At 36.9% G+C, this 21,819-nt stretch overlaps 2 protein-coding genes across 2 annotated transcripts; both read right to left on the bottom strand.

Annotated features, from left to right (window-relative positions):
• Positions 1-6,206: 6,206 nt before the first annotated feature.
• Positions 6,207-12,791, bottom strand: hoxd3a (homeobox D3a). The gene is made up of 4 exons (XM_065293198.2): positions 12,211-12,791; positions 10,085-10,141; positions 7,316-7,859; positions 6,207-7,098 (listed from the first exon to the last, which is right to left on the bottom strand). The coding sequence occupies exons 3-4, from the start codon at positions 7,761-7,763 to the stop codon at positions 6,350-6,352; spliced, it is 1,197 nt and encodes a 398-aa protein (XP_065149270.1). The 5' UTR covers positions 7,764-7,859; positions 10,085-10,141; positions 12,211-12,791; the 3' UTR covers positions 6,207-6,349.
• A 3,390-nt stretch (positions 12,792-16,181) lies between these two features.
• On the bottom strand, positions 16,182-20,402 carry hoxd4a (homeobox D4a). Its single transcript, XM_065293204.2, has 2 exons — positions 18,888-20,402; positions 16,182-18,463 (listed from the first exon to the last, which is right to left on the bottom strand). The coding sequence occupies exons 1-2, from the start codon at positions 19,351-19,353 to the stop codon at positions 18,162-18,164; spliced, it is 768 nt and encodes a 255-aa protein (XP_065149276.1). The 5' UTR covers positions 19,354-20,402; the 3' UTR covers positions 16,182-18,161.
• Between the last annotated feature and the right edge of the window lie 1,417 nt (positions 20,403-21,819).

A 21,819-nucleotide genomic window follows, 5' to 3' on the forward strand; every position in this document is an offset into this window, starting at 1 on the left:
AATATATATAAACAGTATCTATAGAGAGAAAGATCCAGAGAAAGGGGGTGTGTGTGTGCGGTGTGTGCAGACTCATAGCTAGTAACTATTAGTCTTCATTATTTTCATGCTTGTGACAACTGTAGCATGATGCTGCGCCCCAAATGGAGGCCATAATGTAATGTGATGATGTATGGAGACCTGCTAACATTAACACAAGCCACACCACTCCAAAAATGGTCTTTCTCATAGTAAAACAAGAGGAATAGGAGGAAGGGCATTGGTCTACAACTAAACGTCACAGACTTGCTGTTTCAGCAATGTTAACAGCAAATCCAGCAGACATGTCTGACCTTTAGTGACAACTCTAAAAAAGACCAGGCCAGATCTGCTACTACCGGGTACAAGACCAGTTCTGCATTTAATCGTTCATACTGTCTACACTGTTCATGAAGATGTTCTCAGCTGCATTTAGATTTTGTTAAATATGTTCTGTTATATAATATGATACGTACAGGATATTTAGCCTCAAATGGCTTTCATTTTCAACAATTGTTAACAAAATTTTTACATTTCGAGCATTTTGCTCTGAAAGTTACCCTTAATGCTTTTCATTTGGTCATGTCATGGGAAAACTTTGGGCAAGGGTGCCGTTGTGTAATGCCGTTAATGGTCATATTATTCTGTCCAGTTACTGTTTGGTTCTAATACTTTTTTATTTCATTTCAAGTTAATAATACACAACAAATAAACTCTAACATTTTGGGGGGGGGTTCCCAGACAGGGATTAGCTTAAGCCAGGACTAGGCCTTAGTTTAATTAGGAAATATAACTACTTTTAACAATCATGCCTTACTAAAAGCATAACTTGTAAAAACAAAGGGCACTGATGTATTTTGAAATGTCAGTGCAAATTGGTTTCAGCTTGGACAGCTCTTATTTATTTTAGGATTAGTCTAATCATTGTCCGGGAAACCGCCACTTAAAAATGAAGGTTACCTTTTAAAAGGTGGAGTACATTGAGGAAAAAGCAGCTGTTGTTTTTTCCTCCTGAGGTCAGAGTTATTTTATTATAGGTAAGTTCAGTTAAGGCACAATGACTTATTATGTACTTTAAAAGCTTGAATACCCCACATAAACACTCATCAAGTTTAAATTACAGCTCCAACACATATCAAAGCTATCAAATCTTCTTAACACTATAACAAAATTAGAAATAATACTGTTATAGTACCTAACACAGACAGGATATATAAGTGCAAAATGAACAAGGTGTTTGTGTTAATAAGACACAAAAGTCTTAATAAATAAGGTGTGAAGAAATTATTTGGTCTTAGGCTCTCTTATCAAGGGCAGGGAGAACAGATTAAGATTAAGAAAAAATTAAGGTTCCTACACTCTCAGAAAAAAGGTACATGAAGGTAAAAAAGTTGTCACTGGCCAGTACCTTTTAAACAGTTACCAATGCACATATCTATACCTAAATGGTACATATTAGGGCCTTTTTAAAGGGGTCATAGCGTGAAAATTTGACTTTTTCCATGTTTAAGTGCAATAATTGGGTCTTTAGTGCTTTTAACAACTTTGAAAATGTGAAAAAGATCAACCAGTAACTTAGTTTTGGTAAGCCATTCAGTGCAAGCATGTGAAAAAAACAGGTTGTTCAGATTTCGCTGTTTTATGATATAGGTATAACCCAATTTCTACCGCCCCTTAATCAAATCAGGGCACTGCCATTTAGTGCAGAGAGAAAGAGAGAAAAAATAATTTAATTTGCATTTTAAAGGACACACCCAAAATGACAGATTTTTGCTCAAACTAGCAATTTTAACATGCTATTATTAATTATCTGTGGAGTATTTTGAGCTAAAACTTTACATACGCACTCTAAGGAGACCAAATACTTATTTTACATCTAAAAATATCTCCTAATATGACACCTCTAAAAGGTACCCTCCAATTTTTCTGAGAGTGTAAAAGCGTCTCTGCATGGTTTTAACATGCAGAACCTTTCAGTCACATGGGAAAGTAAAACGTTTTACCAGACTATATAAATGTAAGAAAGCATTACTGAAGAACCCTTTCAGAACTTTAATTTTTTTAATAGTGCATGGGTCAGAGGGAATCTGGTGGAATGCTGGTGGCCAGACCCTCCTCTCTTCTTCTTCTGCCTCATCTGCCTGTCAGGTGCATAGCATGCGCTATTTCAGATCTCCTACACCTGCTGAAGTATTTGTTGAAATTAATCTCCTTCTCGAGTTCAGTGACTTGCATAGTGGTGAAAGTTGTGCGTGAGGTCGCAGCGTGCGTAGATCTGCTGCCTGCAGAAAGTGTAGACAATGTTAAAAACGCCCAAACGTTATGCAATCATTATTTTCCAAAAATATTCATTTAGATTTTCATCCAACTGTTTATGATAGACGAGTTTGATTTCACGACCTTCCGAAAAACTCTTGTGAACGGCAGAACTGATACGCACTCGTTTTTTGCGCTTTGTCTGAAATCACACACGCGCAGCCAGAGCTGTCGCAGAAGTGCGCGCTTTTATGTGTCCACGGCGTCAGCGCAGTATGCGTCAGCTACTTTTAAACACTGACCCGCGTATCTGTCATAACGCACTTTTTAAAGAAGCTTAAAGTAGGTCCGAGGTTAATCGGGTGTTGACAGGATGATCCAGAACGCTTCTCGTCAGTTTCTCTCAGGTCTCTGCGGGGTAAGACAGGGGCGCAGCCTTTCTCTAATCCTGACAGTACTTGGCCATGAGAGTCATCAGGTCCTCACATGGGTAACAGTCTTAAAGCGAGGTCATTATTTCTCCTGAAGCATCGCGTTCAATTGTGAATGATAACTCGAGTAGCTTATCTTCACTAGTTACTACATTCTGACTCAACATGTAAATATGGCCTTCCACGAGGGGCGGGGCCTTTGCGTACTCTGGCCAATCAAAAGCGTCCCGTGTGTCGGCTGGTCTGAGGGCCCCTGCTCTGTGTCTGCATTTAACTCGGACCTAGTGATAAACAAATTAAATTAGGTTAAATTCCAAGTTCCTCTTCCAGAATTAGGACTAAATGCTTGGGTTTGGTCTTTACCTGAACTACTTTCCGGGACCTCAATGTATGATTCAAAGAAATTAAACCATTAAACCTCACCATTCATCTCAAACACAGATAGTCTCCAAACGAGTTAATGCGTTTTTGAACCCACACCATAGGCCCATTTTACTTCTTAAACCTTTGCGATATAAATTACACTACCTACATAATCTATGTATCCTGTTTACTAAATTATGTCTAAAGCGCATGTGCTTTTTAGAGAACACAAAAGCATAATAAAATAAAGATCCTAAAAGCTTTTTCATCATTAAATGTGTGATGAATTGAGTGCTCAGCTCTGCGGTTTTGTCCCTTTTGAGCAGAAGATGGACGCCGCGCATCTGGCTTCTCCCCTCGGAAGACTCGGAACTGCTGTCGAGGAAAATTGTGCACAATCAGTGATTGATGACCTGAAGCTAGCAAATACCCCTGACAACTGCACCACGCAGACTAAAGCTCGCAGAATTTCTCTCTTACGTGTTATCGAGCGCTGCTATTCTATACCCGATTCTATACAGTGAAAATAGGAGCCTACAATGACCCGCGTTTGCATGAAATCGTATCAGCGAATTTGTTATATTTCGTTTAAAGACTGTTTGATCTACTGACCCATAACAAAGGTACTCAACATTCAGACTGTACCCTGAAGGTTAGGTATAGATAGAGGCATGTGCGTGAATGCCAAAAGAACTGCAAAGTGTGAGTTTCTGAATCAGAAAGTTAAATAGTGTCAAAATTGTATTTTTACATATGACAGTTGTTGATTTTGATCTCAGTTCTTAACCTATTTATTCTGTTTTGAGAGAAAAAGATAAGGTAAAATATATTAATTATAGTATTACTTTATCTAGTGTTCTTTAATGCACGTACAGTCTAATATTTAAGTTTTTTTTTTATTAAATATAAAAACTTTTATGTTTTCCTACCTTCGTTTATTTTTATGAAACTTTACGCGTTACAAACAAGTGTGTAGGAATTTTTAAAACTTGCTTTAAATGTATTTATTTTCTTCAAGGACTGTCAAAAACCTTTTAACAGTCCTATTATATTATCTGCCGTCCACCCGAATAATACAAACGTTTAAATAATAATATTAAGCTCCGGGTCACCAAATTGCCATCTTTTAGATAGAAAAAGACCATTTTAGTCTGTTTTTTAAATGCAGGTGTTATTTAGGTATTATTTGGATGTGCAAGAGTAAAATAATTTAGACCACATAATGATGAAGGATGTTGCTGGAATTGTTAAGAAGTAGTAAAAAAACCTCTTGGTTATTGTATTTAGAGGCAAAAACGTTTTTATTAAAAGTGTCCTTACCCCACAATGCTTCAACCCTTTGAGTCTTTCCAGCCTTGAGTTCTCTCTCATCCATGCCATGTTTGTAGCCCGAGTTTGTAGCTCTCCCTCTCTCTCTCTCTCTCTCCCTCTCTCTCCCTCTCTCTCCCTCTCTCTATCTATCTCTCTCTTTCTCTCTGACTCTCAGAACAAAGTTTGGCCTCTTGCAGTTTGAAATGTGTTTTCAGAGTTGAGAAAGCAAAAAGCTTTGTTCATAAGGAGGTGGAATCAGTACCGAGACTGAAAGCGACGAGTTTTTGATTAATGAGCTTTGAAATGCCTCGCTAGGGGGAAACCGGGAAACAGCCTATTCTTTTAGAGAAGGCTTGCCAGTGCTTACAAAGGCAGTGACGCTTTAGGCTATTCATTACGACATTATAAGGTGCATTTTAAAATATATAGACGTACGTGTTTTAATTCTTGCGCAATGGTGAAGGTTAATGTTATATCTAACTGTTTATACAATACTTTCTACATAATTTCTACAGAGACCATACCAGCAAAAAAGCTAACAACTGTTAGAAGCAGTGTTATTTTTACAAGAAACAGGTCTATTATAGCATCAGTGACAGGCACAATAGCTTTTTTAAGGATTTATCAAATTGCGTGAACATCCATAAAGTCGTTTTATAAGCAACCACCAGAAAAACTTGAAATAGGAGTAATATTCAGTTAATTGACAATACAAACTGGTTATGACAATCTTCAATTGAATTTAAAATAAATGCAATATATTGTAAGTTTTACTACTGCTCTTTTATTGTGAACAGCCATTGTACGGGAGGGAGCGCGCACATTCAAGCGCATCTGGATGATGGAGAGCGCGAGGGTGCCTTCTTTGTTTACTATCTTTATGTTTACAAAATGGCGCCAGTGCCATGTGACTTGGGCGACATCCACGTTAAAAATCTATTAATGTACACACACAATATGAATCTACGTTTAATTAATTAATAATAGATGTGACAATGAAAATGGATTTCTGAGCATATTAATGTAGGATGTGCACTTGCATTTGTTCGGCTTAAGCACTTTTATTTACAAAATGTTTGACACAATAAAATATAACATTTCCATATCGTTACCATTTCATAATTTTATGCATGGATTGTGCAACTTACAAAATAACATTTATAAAGGATGTGAGGGTGTGATCATTACGTGCTGGTGTTTTTAAGCGACATAATATTAACCATGGCATTGACCAAAAATGCCAGACTTCCAATTACTTTGAAAAAAAAATAAAAAATTTCGAGATTGTTGCGTAAATATCTCTTCATTTGCAGGATATTTTATTATTTAATTAAAACAGAAATACACCAGTCACACAATATTACCTTGTTTGCACCAGTTCTAAGAAAACGTCAACGGCTTCTGCTCCAAAATAAGTTCTACAATATTGTCCATATAAATAATGTACATCAAAAGATAAATAATGTGCGTTACAAAATCGTTAAATAATAAATATAATACTCAGTCGAGATAAATGTTTGTCATACAATCTTGAGGGAAAACAATAAATAATGATACATCTTAATTGAAACGGATTCGGTAGTACCCATGACTAACAGACGACTTAACGAAGAGGCAATGATATTTTTCTCTACAAACCACATCTCTATAAAGATGGATGTCTATACTGTCAAATCTACAGAACTTACCTTCAAGTAATACTTAATGGAAATTGCCCTCATTTTGCGCAACTAGCTTCTCCAAACAACTGACAACAAACACTCCTGTGCATCTTCAACAGTCGAGAGAAATAGACCACAGCTATTGTTAAAATAATTACAATCGTAGCAGTAATAGTAATATCAATAATAATAATAATAATACAGGGTAATACGTTATGTTTCTCTCGGAGGGTAGTTTTATAAATTCGTTTAACTAGTGAGGTAATAAAAACGCGACATATCGCTTTCAACAGCACACAGATGAGATCCTTACAGATGCGTAAGTTTGGGCGCATCCTGCAGCCTTCCCTGAGACGCGTGGTGAGAGCTGAGGTCTGTGTATGTGGGGTGGGGGTCACACGGTCCGTGATGGTGGTTACCCGGAATCTGAGCGGCACAGCTGTAGTCCACGCTAGCGGATGAGGGATGGGGAAGATGGCCGAGGTTGAACATGGGGCCCGAGCCTGGCATTGAATCAACAAAATTCCCCCCAACATACACGGGACTACCTTGTAAATTAGCACTGGCAAAGCTACCGTTCCCCTGCATGCTGTGGTGGTCGTATTCTGTGCCCGGGTACCGTTTTTGTTGCGGTATGCAACCGCCTAACGGCGCCGTGTAGGCTGCCAAGCCGTACATATTCTGTTGCGGTTTGGCGAATGGCGGGGAAGATGGCGCATCGTAGCTTAGACTGTTTACGTTTGCAAGCTGACCAGAATATCCAATGTGATTCGAGCCACTTAACGGCGGGCTTCTGTCCGGAGAGTGTCCTAGGGGAGAGTGCATTATGCCTTTAGATTTTTGATCTTTTTTGTACTTCATCCTCCTGTTTTGAAACCAGATCTTTATTTGGCGCTCAGTCAGATTCAGTAGATTAGCCATCTCCACTCTTCTGGGGCGACACAGGTAGCGATTAAAATGAAACTCCTTCTCCAGCTCCACTAGTTGTGCGCTGGTGTACGCAGTGCGCACCCGTTTCGAGGCAGGGCCAGGTGGACTCTTGTCATCGCAGGTTTCTCCTGAACACAGACGGTAGAAATGCAATGCATTAGTAATGTTACATAGCCTGATGCATGACCAATGAGAGACATAACATAGTGTAAGAAAAGTAAAGGTCTCTAATAATATGACCATTGATAGTAAGCTGTAAGTGTAGATATGAACTAAACTCCTCCTCTCCTGCCACACACACACACACACACACACACACACACACACACACACACACACACATACCTGCAGCTGGGCAGTTGGTGCTTTTTTGCTTTGAGTTTTGACGCGTCTCTTTCATCCATGGGAAGATTTGTTTTGTGATGACTGGAGTGGCAGTGCTGGAGCCGTTGCTGTTGGGAGATTTCTTTTTTTGAGTGGAGCTGGTGTTGGGGCTGGGTGAGCTGGCTGCTAAAGGAGCAGCCTGCTGTTGCTGCTGTTCAACGAGCCCCTCGGGTTGGCTATTGCTGTTGCTGGCACTTGGTCGCATACAGCTGCCATTCATGTCTCCATTTTTGTGTGCTGGCGGCCGGACTGATGTAGTTTGAATTGGACAGATGGCATTTTGATAGTCATTCTCTATACTGGATGAGGAGTAGCCCTGGTGTGCAGGGCCATATGTGTAGGAGTCAGTTTTAGGGTAGGAATATCCTCCAAAGAGTCCAGCGTTGTCATAATAAGTGGTTTTCTGCATTGTGAAGTTTCAAACTAGCAAGGCCTGTCCACCCCTGTCCAATTGCAGGGGCTCCTCACGTGATTGGAGCTTCCCACAAATTATCTGTCCTTTGACCTGAAAAGAAAAATAATATGTGAATATATGTATGCATAACAATAATTAAATAAATAAGGAGCTTCCCACAAATTATCTGTTCTTTGACCTGATAAGAAAAATAATATGTGAATATACACATAACAATAAGTAAATAATATATATATGTACACATACACACACACACACACACACACACACACACACACACACACACACACACACACACACACACACACACACACACACACACACACACACACACACACACACACACACACACACACACACACACACACACACACACACACACAGAGAGAGAGAGAAGGAGAGAGAGAAATGTGTGAGATGACAAACAATGATGTGTGATGCCATTATTGACAACCTCTATATTTGTTTTAACAGAACTGTACCTTACAAGTATATAGAGCCCCATTTATCACTGTATTTATATTTTAAAAAATCCTTAAGGTTTTTGTGCCAAGATTTTTTCAATGTTTTATAGATTTTATTTAAATAATTGACATAATAGAAAGTTACAGATAGGAATAAAGGTAGACTTTAAGAATCCATTAAATATTTTTCTTCGTTATCTCATCGTAAAGCAAGTTACTGTTTTTTAAATTTTCATTTATTTTACTATTTCTCTATAAACTTTTGTCTTGATGAGGCTTTTCATGTGCTTGCCTTTCAACCCCCCTGAGCTTTTCACTTTCAGAACTTTAGGCAACAACAGGGTTAAAGTTTAACCCTATTGAGTAAAACGATACGACAGCAGAAGGAACATCAGCATTTCTCTCCAAACAATATCCCATTCTTTTCCTCTCGTTGCTCAATACAAGACATTTTTGCGTTTTAAATTTTAAACGCTGCACAACATAAAGCATTAAACAAAACTATGTATTTATTTTATAGCAAATAAAGTCCCAATAACTAAATTAAAAGAGTGAATCACACAGAAACATGAGCCGTTATTCACATGTTTTAGATAACTTTCAGGATAATAGATGGTTTAGTTGTTCACCGATTCCCAGCTCATTCGTTTTTTAAGGATGTAAATAGCCAAACATTTTTTATTTCAAATATCTATAAAAATCACATTTTAAACGACTTACTATTTATAATTTGCCCCATAATACTAAATAACCCCTTTTAAATTACAGTATGTAATTAATTTATAATTCTGCTTTTATTGACCATCTTAATTTGAGTTGCATTATTTTGACGTAAGAGTTGGAGTTGGTGGCCACATGCATGTTAATAAGAGCACAAATGTGATTGGTGACAAATGCTCGGTGTAGTCCTTGCACAACCCAAATGTGTTTTACTTTACCTCGACGTACAGGTTTTCTTTTTCAACCTTCGTCTTGTTCATCTTTGTGTCCTTCTAAATATATGCTTTCACATAAGCGACTGTAGCTCACGCCCAGTACAGTGGTTATTACGTCCTAAAGCTACACGCAATACATATCAATACACCTGTCATTGTGGAGCCGTGCTAAATTTATGACTCGCCATATACGGCCTAACGGAGGGGTGAGAAGAAAAGCCCTCCTCGAGGGTTGATACTTTCAGTGGGGTAAAACTCTAAGCGTAGGAGGAAGGCTAGGGGCAAGAATGTCCCGCTACAGCCAACGCGGACAGCCTGGCAGTATAAATCTAGCCGTCCAGTTCACACACTGTTCTCTTAAAACCTTCCTGACCACTTGCAATGGAGCTCAATTTTGCCATAATACACGGAGAGCTGTGGATTTTAATAAAGCGTACACTCTAATTCAGGAAGAGTGTTCGGAAAGGAATACTCGCTAAGATTATTATTTTTCTTTTGTAATCGAGAAGATGTAATTACTTTGTAATTTCTTTTTTCTTTACATTGCTGTAAGGGAAAATTTGGCTTTTACCACACATTTGTTTGAAATCGTGGGACTCAAAACACTGTGCGTTGACGCACATGCAAGAGAATAATGTTGCGTTGTACTGGTGAGCCCTGAACAACAAAATTTGTTGTACATAAGCGAGACTAAAACACAGTGTTTGAAGAATTAAGATTGTATTAAAATTAAATTCATTTTGTTGTGTTAATTTTACAAGAAGCACGTGTTCTTTTTTATGGCCTATAATTATCATGGGCTTGGATTGAGTCACAGGATAATAAAGCGGAGGTTGTAAGTAATAAAGCAATTAGTATTTAATGTCACTACAAAATTCGAACATATTAATACACATGAAATGGAGAAATCTCTTACCGCAGTCTGTGGCTGTCTCTTCTTTCCTTATACGATCGTCATAATTTGAGCAGCGACCTAAAGAGTAAAAACAGTTTATTGATTTAAATTGTTGATTACATTTCTTTTCAGTTTTTTTCCAGCATACTGTTTTTTTGAGAGGTGCTCGGCTATTGAAGGTTCAAATAGGTATATTTTCAGTTTGAGTTATTTTATGCCCAGCACTTTCTTCACACTGGGTATAGGACTATAAAATGATACTTCTTTCCAAGTCTCAAGCATTGCGATTGAAAATTAGCGGCTCTTAACATTATCAGTTAATAAAACAAGGCATTTACAGCATATATTTTTTACTCGTTTCCATTCACGTTTTTTTAAATGAACGAACTTTGTTTGGTCATTAGAAGATTTGAATAATTCTACTATTTTTTTAGAATCAAATGTGTAGCTAAGAAGAAAAACTGACATAAGCGATTTTACACAAAGAGAAGCTGGCCAAAATATTTAGCACTCATAAGCCTTTTGGGTGACCTTTGGCTTCCTCTGCAATAACTCACTGATTAATGAACAACGAACGGAAGGGCTCAAGTAAGTCTCAACACTATCTACACCACACAACACCGGTGATTTTAAAACCAAGCGCGAGGCTGAAGACGAGATTTAAATCCACATTATACCAGACAGATGAGCTGTTCTGTTCCACTCTCCAAAACCTTTCCAAACTTGAGGCGAGGACACTACTTTGAGCTATACTATGGATTATTATTACTATAACTTTTGTTTTTATTTGCTATTGGACGGCAGCGTTGGCTAATGTACCGAGCAGGTCTGAAGCTTGTATTTAAGCTTGTATGTCAGGTTCAAAGTCTTTCTTAATAGGATAAATGTAGCGAACACTGCATCTTAACATGCTCTGCCTTTATGAGGCAACAGTGTTTTCGCCCACACACTCCCACGGTAAGTTTGGTACTCATAATGGAACAATAGGATCTAAAAAAATGGAGTCTGTCTAGATATACATTATGGTAATATATTCTTTATTATGTAGGTTATCAGTGTAACTGATGTTTTTATATGCCTCTGTTTTAATTCGGCTGTTTACTTACACTGTTATATAAAGACGCATTATAGTTGGCGATAAAAATCGTTTCATTTGGCATTTAGTTAAAAAAAATGGAAACACGTTTTTAAGTTTCAAACATCTGCCATAAACATTTCGTCAGATTTTGCAAAAAAGAAAAAAGAAAAAAAAAAGAAAAAGCGGAATGTTTGTCGATCAATCAAGAAATTGGACAATGCATCTACCATCATTTAAATAAAAAAATTGCAAACGGAATAATCAAATTAAAGATTTAAAGAAATCCTTGTATTTGTTTAAATGATATTCAGCAATCAGAGATCAGTTGCAAAGCGGACTTAAAATCTGGAAAAATACAATCCAAAAGATAATAGTTTAAACGTCATATAAGGACTTTTTGTAGATTTTCTTAAGTTACTCTATTTAATTAATGCATGCACAATTTGCTTTTAATGTTGGTGCCAAAAATAATTTAATTTCTCAAATTGTTTATTCACGCGAAATATTTCAATTTTCAAACAGGATTTATATTTATGTAATAGCCTACTTTGATAATACATGGAGGTAACGGATTTAAAGCTGCCTGGAATTGCAATTATTTCGGGTAAACTACGGTCTTAATTGGAGAAACAATCAAAATATTTGAATGTGTGGAAATGTAACAGAATACCCTAACCCACATATATCATGTCTAACCTAGCATTGAGTATACCACAAATTAAAGTGATTAACGATCTCGCATTGCATAACGCAGATGTTCCACTCTGTTTAATGGCAAAATCAGCTGGCAAAATATGTACATATGTATAGTAAAAAAAAAAAAAAACAATGTAAAAAGTACATCACAATGTATCGTCCGAGCTAACCTTCTTAGTAATCATGGTTTCTGTAAAAGCTGTAAACCATTCCCAAAGATTTTTTTCAAAGTCCTCAAATCGTATTTGCTCGGTTACTGGCAGGCAACGGCATTAATAAAGATCAGCTGCTTTGAATGGAATAAATCATATTTTTACGCCGGCCTAATGTAAGCCCACGCTTAAAGGTTACGTTTTGCCATGTAATTGCTTACCTGTGAGTCAATTTATTATATAGCTTCTTGGTCTCAATATCTCTCAGTGCAGCTACTCGGATAAATCCTTCACCCTTTGTCTATAGACAGTAGTGTCTTAAAACTGATCTCGCGCTTTTCCAGGCATTTCCATATACCAATGCAGACAGTATTCCCGAAAGAATGGAGCCACTCACTCAGCTACCAATAAAAAGCCAAGACGATCTTCTTATTCCAAAGCGAAATATTACTGGCAATCAACTTTTCATTTGAAGAGAGAGAGAGAAAAAACGTTTTACTGAGGCAGGATCGCCGAATGAGTCGACATTAGTATTTTTCAGGAACCTTTATCATGACAAATAAAGGCGCTGCCTTAAAATACAAGCATATTTGTTCACGTGATCTGGGTCTCAGATTGTCCTGATTGAGGCTGCTACTCCAAACAGCTTCACCTCACAAATACATTTTTAAAAGCAAGGGCACTAACATTCCCTCAAGCCGCCGATCATTGTAAAATCATATTTTGCACAATATCTCTCTCTCTCTCTCTTACTTTCTCTCTCTCTCTTTCTCTCTCATGAGCTGCTCAGCCACTGTAGCGGAGTGTTTGCTGTGATGAAAGCTATATTGCTATTTATTATGGGCTTGAAAACAATGTTCAAATAAAGGACAAAGAAATATATTGAGTAGAAATAAATATTTCAATGTCTTTCTTTTCATTTCGAAATACAAATCATTTTATAATGAGAATATAATTTTCTTCTGAACATTTCCATCTTTATTGTTCTTTTTATTCCTTTTATTATTTCATTTAGTAGGCCTATAGATCAGACTATAGATTTTTTTAATGTTAATTGTTCGGTGCATTTAAGATGACCATGAGTAGATTTTTTTTTTGTTTTTGTTTCTTTAATACTTCCTGGTCGCTGTTTTCACGAAACAACGTTTGTTAAAGGTTTCAATGAGCTATTGAAATATTGTTTGACGATTATGGTTCAGGCAATGACAGCAATGTATGACCTCGTCAGCCAGGGAGATTCATCAAAATCATCCCAAATTCTGTATATATATATATTTTTTTAATGAAGCAAGTTCGTAGATGTATGTGTAGCAGTGAACATAAAATTCGCATTTATGTAGGTTTAATATAAAACACATAGTTGTAAATGAAAATGTTTTCTGTTCTTGTAAATTAATTAATATAATTTTATCCTCTTCTCAGAAGACAATTCGTGAGATTGGATGCATCTCGGCTGTGTGTAACCTGAGTAACTATTTAATCATTTACATTTAAAATGCTTTAGAAAGTGTTGTATAGGTGTTAAAGCTGAACGGAGAAATGGAGATGAAACGGTTGGGAACTCGGCCGAGCGCTGGATTGTCCTGAGGAGAGGATGCGAGTCTTCTCCCCTTGCAGCATATGTTCACGGGCTAATAAAAGTGAAAGATTTACAGTCTATGCCCGGCCCCCAACAGCCTCTCACCCTTTCAGGAATTACTGAGCATGATTTACAACGATGCAGATCACCGTCATCCTTCTTTAACAGTTCATAACGCTTTAGGAATACATTCACGATCATAACTAACTATTGTAAATAAAAGCAACGTGGGTGATATATATTTTTTTGTTAATACATTTTAACTGCTATATTTCAATTAAATTTTTTTACCTGCTTTATTGTTTTGGATGCATGCCAATTATTGCAAAAAAAAAAAAAAAATCAAAAAATGTTATATTATACTTCCATAACAAATGTACACGCAAATTCCAAGTGCATCTCTGAATTTTGGTCTGTCTCTTCAGTCTAGTAAAACACATACGTCCCCACAAATGGTTGGCAGTAAATCGGGACATAACAGCATGTCTGATGGATTATAAATCACAAAGAGGCCTTCGCAGATGCCCTGGCGGATGAGTAATAAACCAATCTTAGTGCAATGGTCTTTGCATCATATAACCGCATCAATATAAAACTATATTGATGCAGATTTAAAAGAGCGAATATTCCCTGTAAAGGCTGCATTTAATAACAGCTGTGAACAGATTTTATTTAGCGGTTACGATTTAGACTGAACGACAAAGCGAAGCTATTTAAGAGAAAAGAAGCACCCCGAGTCTGTTACAACTTCCATCAGTCCGCCAGGAAGACTGAATCAAAGGACAGATTTATCAAAATCCTGACAGATATGTTCGCTGTCTCACTACAAATATTAATCTTAAATGTTTACCTACCGAGCTTCCATTGGCTTAAATGCTGAGCGAATGCGCAGGCTACCGTGGCGTGAGATACCGGACCGTTTGGATATTATTTTCTTGGATCTCTTCAGTTTTCAAGTCTGATAGAGTCCTCGCGATTAATGACGACGCCGTGTTTCTAGGGGACGTGCTGAATTAATTATTTAGACAATCACGTGGTCAAACAAAAAAGATATAGAACGGAACCCTATACCGAATTCTATCTTGGGATGTCGAGAGCACAGTTTGATATATCTTAACGGGCTGTCTCGATGGGCGAATACATTTTCAACGAACAGCTGGAAATCAAATATGGCCGTTTGAGCAGCATTTTAAAAGCTGCGGTTGTAGTCGGCGCAGTGTCATTGCGAGCGGAGCTGCCTTTATTCTTTTCAGATTCAGGTCAATAATCAGAATGCCTTGCTGAAAGCTAAGACAATAGATGGATTTTCCACGCCTGTTTTTGCACTGATTAATAAACAAAATTAAATGTTTATGTCACAGTATTCACGTAATTTCTTTTTTTTTTCTTTTACACCGACTTGTGTTATATTAATCTCTTATGTTTATATGTGTGTGTGTGTGTGTGTGTGTGTGTGTGTGTGTGTGTGTGTGTGTGTGTGTGTGTGTGTGTGTGTGTGTGTGTGTGTGTGTGTGTGCGTGTGTCTTAAAATTAGAGATGCTTGAAAATAAAGATGCTTGAAAGGGCCTTCACAGCGATTCCATATATGGTTCCATTATAATTCCAATATAATCGCAATCCATTTTTGGTTCCTCAAAGAACCATTTCTGTCATACATTTTTATAATCTGAAGCAACCTTTTCTCCACAAAGAACCTTTTTGTGAAACAACACACAAACCATGCTCTGGTTGTGAACATCATTGTTTGCCTACCATAAAAACCTTTTGTAAAACCTAAATGTTCTTTATAGAACCATTAATACAAAATGGCTTCACTGTGGCTATAAACCAGGCTAAAGTTTCAAAAGTATTTTGATTTTAGCCATTCATTTCACTATGATTTCAAACCTTGACATGATCTTACTCAGCCAGTATTTTCTCAGAATGTTCTTCACATCCATGTAGAAAAAAGACTAGCTGGGCTCTCTCTCTCTCTCTCTCTCTCTCTCTCTCTCTCTCTCCCCCCTCCTCTCTCTCTCTCTCTCTCTCTCTCTCTCTCTCTCTCTCTCTCTCTCTCTCTCACACACACACACACGCGCGCGCGCGCGCACACACACACACATATACACAGCACTACCTGTGAAAACCCAGCTAAAGTCTTGTTTATGGTAGGCAAACAATGATGTTCACAACCAGAGCTTGGTTTGTGTGCTTGTAATATCTTGGTTCGTCTGGTTGTAACATATTGGTTTGTCTATTCATGCAATAAATACAACTTAAATAAAACTTTTGAACGTTTTTCTTTTTCGACCTATGTACTGTTGTTGCTTTTATTTCTTTTGTTTCTATTTCTCTCTTATATACACATACACACACAACATACAAACAAACAAACAAACAAACACACACATACATTCATAAACACGAAGTAGTTAAACCTTAACACAAGTCTCACACACACAGACTCCCCCTCCCCGCGCACGCACATACACAATGCTTTGTTCACACATTTTCAGTACTGTCAGATAGATTGTTGCCACATAAATAGAAAATAAATAATGAAAGAAAACTAAAGAACCTATTTATAAGAGAAAACTGGTATAAAATTTCTAAGAAAATATTGTTAGTTTTTACTGTGTCATAAGCATGGCAGTGAAAGACTCATGGTGCAAATGAATGTTCTGGGAAGCACAGATGCATATCTGATCTACTACTTTTTCAAACTTGATGAAGTGTTAATAAAACACATGCGTTTTACCTACTGTTTGCAATTTACTATATGCTCTTAGGTCCAGGAATTCCAAAACAAGGAATTCTCTTACCCACCTCAGTGCATGTGGCTGCTTTTATGCAATCAGTTCATCTTATAGTCAGACTGTCATGGTTGTTTTAAACGTGAAATGTATAATTTTCAAATTATGGTTTCTCAAACCAAAGCTCTAAATGGCTTGTTACATTTCGTGACGAAGATGTGACAAATATACGACCAATAGCCAAGATATAAGCAAATTTGCAGTTAACAGAAAATTTATTTAAAGTATCGAAGTAGTTTTTGCATTAAAAGTCACATTGTTGGTTCAAAAAGAGTCTGAGAATACAGGCTGTTCCTGCAGGTCACGAGTTTAGAGGTCAGTGCTCGCGGCTCAAAAGCGTCTAATGCAACAGAAACTGTGTCCTCTGGATGAACCTGCCCGCAAGGCTTTTGTCAAACTTCTGTAAAAATACCTTTTCACGCTCTCAACGTGAAGGCTTCAGTGCGGAGACATCTTCGCAATGCATGTGCGCCTCGTGTTTTTGTTTAAGGAGACAAAGACACCACAATGATAGCAGAGCGTCTTACTTTAATCACCGCTGAAAAAACTCTCACATTTGTAAAGCAACTCCAAACCCATTTTAAAAAATAACTTAATAAAACGTGTATCAAAGTGCTTCTTCATATTATTTCTACCCTTTTCATACAAAGCCGAGTTTTAACAAAGAATACTATACAGTTTAAGTGTAACCTCTGCGTGATATTTGACTATTTATTTGCTAGAAATATGCCTGTAAAATATGCACCATATATCAATATACTGAAATGTGTATATATAATAACGCACTTAATTTATTTAGGAATTGTTGCATTGGAAGGAAACCATACGTATAAAACTTTTTTACATTTTGTTTAATAAATAGAGAGTTCAAACATCTTGGCCACTAAAAGCTAAGCTAAAATTCGAGATAAAGTTGCTGATAAAGCATTTCAGAAGAAATGTGGAAGACGGAAATACTTCCTTAATTGTAGTTATATTGTTTACAAAGATGCCAGGCGGGATTTATTACCGGAAAAGTCATGGTATATTCTAGCAAAAAATATCAGGAAAAAAATCTCTGGGGTGAAATAAACATTTATAAAATTGGACAAAACAAATTTAGAAGCATTTATCGAATGTAGAATTATATGAACAAATTAAGAATTACGTAAACATGTTATGAGGCGCGCACAAAAGGCAAGGTTCAAACTGAAATTGCCTCAGTTTGTACAAATAAATTATTTCCCAGAAAACGAATATATTTTTTTATCGCTAACTAATTTTATTTTGTATTTGTCTTACTTCCACTGGATTTAAGTAAAAAAAAAAAACACGTTAGACATTCGTGATTTTTATAAATGCTGACATTGCCTTGCTTAAGTTTTCTTTCGTAATTAAGTTAAGATAAATTGACGCGCCATAGGCATCAAAAAAGAGAAATTAGATAAAAAATACAAAGGGAATTTATTAAATGTGAAAAGTGTCACTAAAACGAACCATGCTTTCAAATAAATTTGGCAACTTTGTGTAAAAACGATGAAAGCTTTCTGACGTTTTACTGTACCTCGTGACGGCCATCATTCGATGCCTTATATCCTTTTTGCCTCAGTTACAAAGAGTTACAATGTTGGATGAATTGAAAGAATTTGGGTTTCAAACGCATAGCAGTCTTTTACCCTGCATTAAGTCATAGTGTGTGCTTCTGCTTCTCAGTTTTTGGCACTTGTGACCAAAATGTCATGTTTTGCTACCATGCAATGTCAAAAGAAGCATTGTCTATTACATACAGTTCATCTGTACAACTGGAGGGAGATATATCCACTTATAAAGTTGTGATCTCTGTCTGGTTGACCTTCTGAGCGTGCTGTACATGCTGATTTCCAGATGAAGCCGATCTTCCTTTCGTATTGGGTAGTTTATGGTCTTTTTTCCATTTCATTCTTCTGTTTTGAAACCAGATTTTAATCTGTCGCTCCGAGAGACAGAGGGTATGCGCGATCTCAATGCGACGCCGTCTTGTTAGATACCTGTTAAAATGAAATTCCTTTTCTAGTTCTAGGACCTGCTGTCTTGTGTAGGCTGTTCGAGAGCGTTTGGGTTCCGGTCCTGTGTAATCCGGGTTCACTAGGGGAGAGACAAATAAAAACTTTTGTTTTAAAAAGTGCTAAAAGGGCCATTTTACATGCAACTGGACAACTGGAATATCTCTCACAACAACACACACTTTATAGAACACGCTTAGATTTTAGCACCCAACAAATATATATATATTTTTTTGTAATTATAATTTACAAATGAACAAGCAGTGATTTTTATCAAACTTTATCATTGCGAAATTATTCAATACAAACGTTGGGCCAAGTGGACTCTCTGAAATACCGTCCAACACTGCTAGCGGCCTATTTCCTAAGCAATAAAAATTTATGGCCGGTGTAATTGGCGGCCCCTTCAGAGGAACCTATAAATATTTCACTGAATGGTTTTAAGTGTGTCTCAAACGGCAGAATGGGCTGGCCCACAAACAGACAGCAATAAGATTGAATCTTACCCGTAGTAACGTGGACTTTCTTCATCCATGGGTAAACTACAGCAGGCTGCTTGGCTTGCATCTGGCTCTTTGTGTTTTGCTGTTGTCCACAAGTCCGAGGTCCGGATATTTGGACAGCAGGGCAGTGCTCTGTCTGTGCGGGAAAAGGGCTTGGGTGGCTGGCTTGATCCTGCACATGACCCCGCGACTGCACCGGTGCGCTCTGGACAGTGTTACAGCTGTAAGGCTGTTCAGAGTAGTTTGACCGTGGATAGATCCCGGGATGCTGGAAATCTGCTGTGTCCTGCGATGGACTGTAGTAGCCTGGACTCTGATCAGGTATATAGCTGTTCTGAGAATATTCCTCACAAGGAGGAAATTTAGGATCCACATACTTGGAGTTCACCATGTACGAACTCATGGCCATTAATTTCTGAAGGTGGAAAATACTAATTTTTCTCGAGTTGTCTTTTTTTCCTCCCTCCATAAAGCCCTCCTACTTGCTGTCAACTGAATAAAGTTAGGCACCCATGTGACCAGCTTGGCCAATCGAGTTGGAGAGACTCCATCAACAGAGAAGAAGCTGTGCACACCTAGTAGCGAATTTCACAAACTTAACAATTATCTCTCAATTAGGATCGCTGCAATATTAAATTTATTTGATTAAGTGACCAATGTGCAGCCGTGAATTGCTTCTTCGCGTGTAAATAAAACGTCCTGTTCTTTTTGACTCAGTAGTATGTGGGCAGTCTCGGTGAGCGATCCGTGGGCACTGCACATTTAATGATATTCTACGTAAAAAAAGTATGAACATCACAGGTATAAACATGCGGGGTGGTCCATAAGATATAACAACATTCGAAGGTAAATCGAACTCAGTCCTGAGGATTTTGACAGGTCAAAACAAAACAGAACAAGACAAAAGATATAAACGCCCAGGGCACAAAAAGGCAAATAAAGCCTGTGGACAATTGATGGAGACCGTCTTTGTGATGCAGAGGTCACTCAAAAGTTACTAGAGTCTCATCGTTCCAGCGCGTCTCATCCTTTCAGTTTGCTGTATAGGGCGCCCCGGTTCGCCTTTAACGCGCCGTGCCAATCAATAATCAAACACTACATAAAAGAGAATAACCGCTTGGCAGCTCTTAAGGTACCACCAAACAGCAGTATAGGACATAGATTTGTAATCTGTACTGTTCAAACAAAGTAATACCACAGTTCATTTTTGCCTCCTGTCAATTATATAGGTACAACTTGCAGGATTTGAAACCAGTCCAAATGTCAAATTAATTTTTTAGAAATATGCAAAAAAAATCTGAGACTAATTTCGGTTACAACAGGTAGAACCTGCATTAATATGTATTAGATTGACTGTTCATTAGCTAAATTAATGTGTTTTAGATGTCAAATACGATTGTCATGTAATATTTCTTTTAATAATGTACGATTCAGTTTTCCAAATCACAATCATGTTTAAAAAAAACGTGTAGATGAAAAAATATTTAGTGGTAAAAAAATAAAAAATAAATACAAAAATAAGGCTGAGGATTACTTGAAGTTCTTGCATCGACCATATACTCCCCTAAAATCGAATCTGTGACCGTAATCTTTTCACACAAATTCGGTTCTACAGGGTATATATAGACGACGGAATGTACTTGTCCAATGTGCAAACCATTTTTTTTTTTTGAAAAAAGATGTTACATTCTAAATAAATTGTAGCCTTTAAAAATCATACATTTTAATTTTGTAATTCGTTCTCATGTTTACTGTACTGTGCAAATGTTAATACAATATATATTTTTTTACCAGTAAGAAATCTTTAAACTGTGCTTTACAGTGGACATTTGTCAATAATTGTGCACTGCTTTCATATTTATTTATTAAATGAGGTGACTAACCTTACTTTTTTATTGTATAGGTAAAAATATGTTAAACCAAGTTATAAATGAATAGACCAGGAGAAACCAAGATGCTGTCGTGGTTATCAAACTAAACTTAAAACCGTGCTATTTGGAAACCGAGAAGAGCAATATAAATGAATCCTGAAGGTTTAGAGGTCAAACCGAATCATTTACAACATACATCACAAGTTTCATTATTTTTTTTGCAGGGCGGTAGCGGAAGAGCTCCAAAGTTCACGGATAACAGATGACCTTCAGTAATAACCAGCTCCTGTGGCCCAACGTGACCGCTCACTGGAGCCAGCTTACCTCAAAACTTTAAATCCAAAACTGTAAAAATCAAAAGTAATTTTCGTTACGAAATAACGACGTAATAGTAGATTTTCAATCTCTAAATTTGTATTTGTTTGCCAGTTACTTAAACGTCTCTTAACGTATTTTTTTCTGTATATAGCTGTACAATGCCTAAAACAATTATAAAAAAAGCTTATGAATTACTATAAAATTGTACAAATAAAATGTTAGAATTATTTGATTAACACTCGTTTAATATTTTTTCTGCCTGAGAGGCAATTATTTAAAATATATTTCGATACTTGAAAATTACGCATGGCAGTCCACCTTGTTTGCATTTTTTAATACACTTATGCATGCATTTATATTTGTGTTACTGGACGATATATGGTTTTAGTGATCTGTTTTTTATTTTTTGTTAGACAGCTTGACCTGTGTTTCACCTCGTTTTCGACTTGTTGAGGCGGGTCAAAGCCGAGTTACTGATGAACAAAAGAATGAGAGTGTCACCATTTGTGGTGACCTCTGGTTTAAATACCAAGTCCTACTGTTTTAAAATTATTTATTAGTCACCAATGAACAATACTTTACATACATTTAATATTTTTTATACTCTAGCACATTTGTTTATTTCACATTTCCCCATCTTTATGAGCATTCTACTTAAAATAATTCTCAAGCGAATTAGCAACTGGTTTTGAACTAATAAAATAAACGCAGTAGGAACCATGAAATATATTTTTTGTTAAATTAAT

Source organism: Paramisgurnus dabryanus, chromosome 15, assembly GCF_030506205.2.
Source record: "Paramisgurnus dabryanus chromosome 15, PD_genome_1.1, whole genome shotgun sequence".
NCBI classification, from domain to species: Eukaryota; Metazoa; Chordata; class Actinopteri; order Cypriniformes; family Cobitidae; genus Paramisgurnus; species Paramisgurnus dabryanus.

Excerpts from the sequence above, each read along its gene's own strand:
- hoxd3a (XM_065293198.2), bottom strand. The coding sequence starts at position 7,763 with ATGCAGAAAACCACTTATTATGACAACGCTGGACTCTTTGGAGGATAT. Across the intron at positions 7,099-7,315 it reads CACCAACTGCCCAGCTGCAG|GAGAAACCTGCGATGACAAG; the intron begins GTATGTGTGTGT and ends GTCTGTGTTCAG.
- hoxd4a (XM_065293204.2), bottom strand. The coding sequence starts at position 19,353 with ATGGAGGGAGGAAAAAAAGACAACTCGAGAAAAATTAGTATTTTCCAC. Across the intron at positions 18,464-18,887 it reads GAAAGTCCACGTTACTACGG|TGAACCCGGATTACACAGGA; the intron begins GTAAGATTCAAT and ends TCTCTCCCCTAG.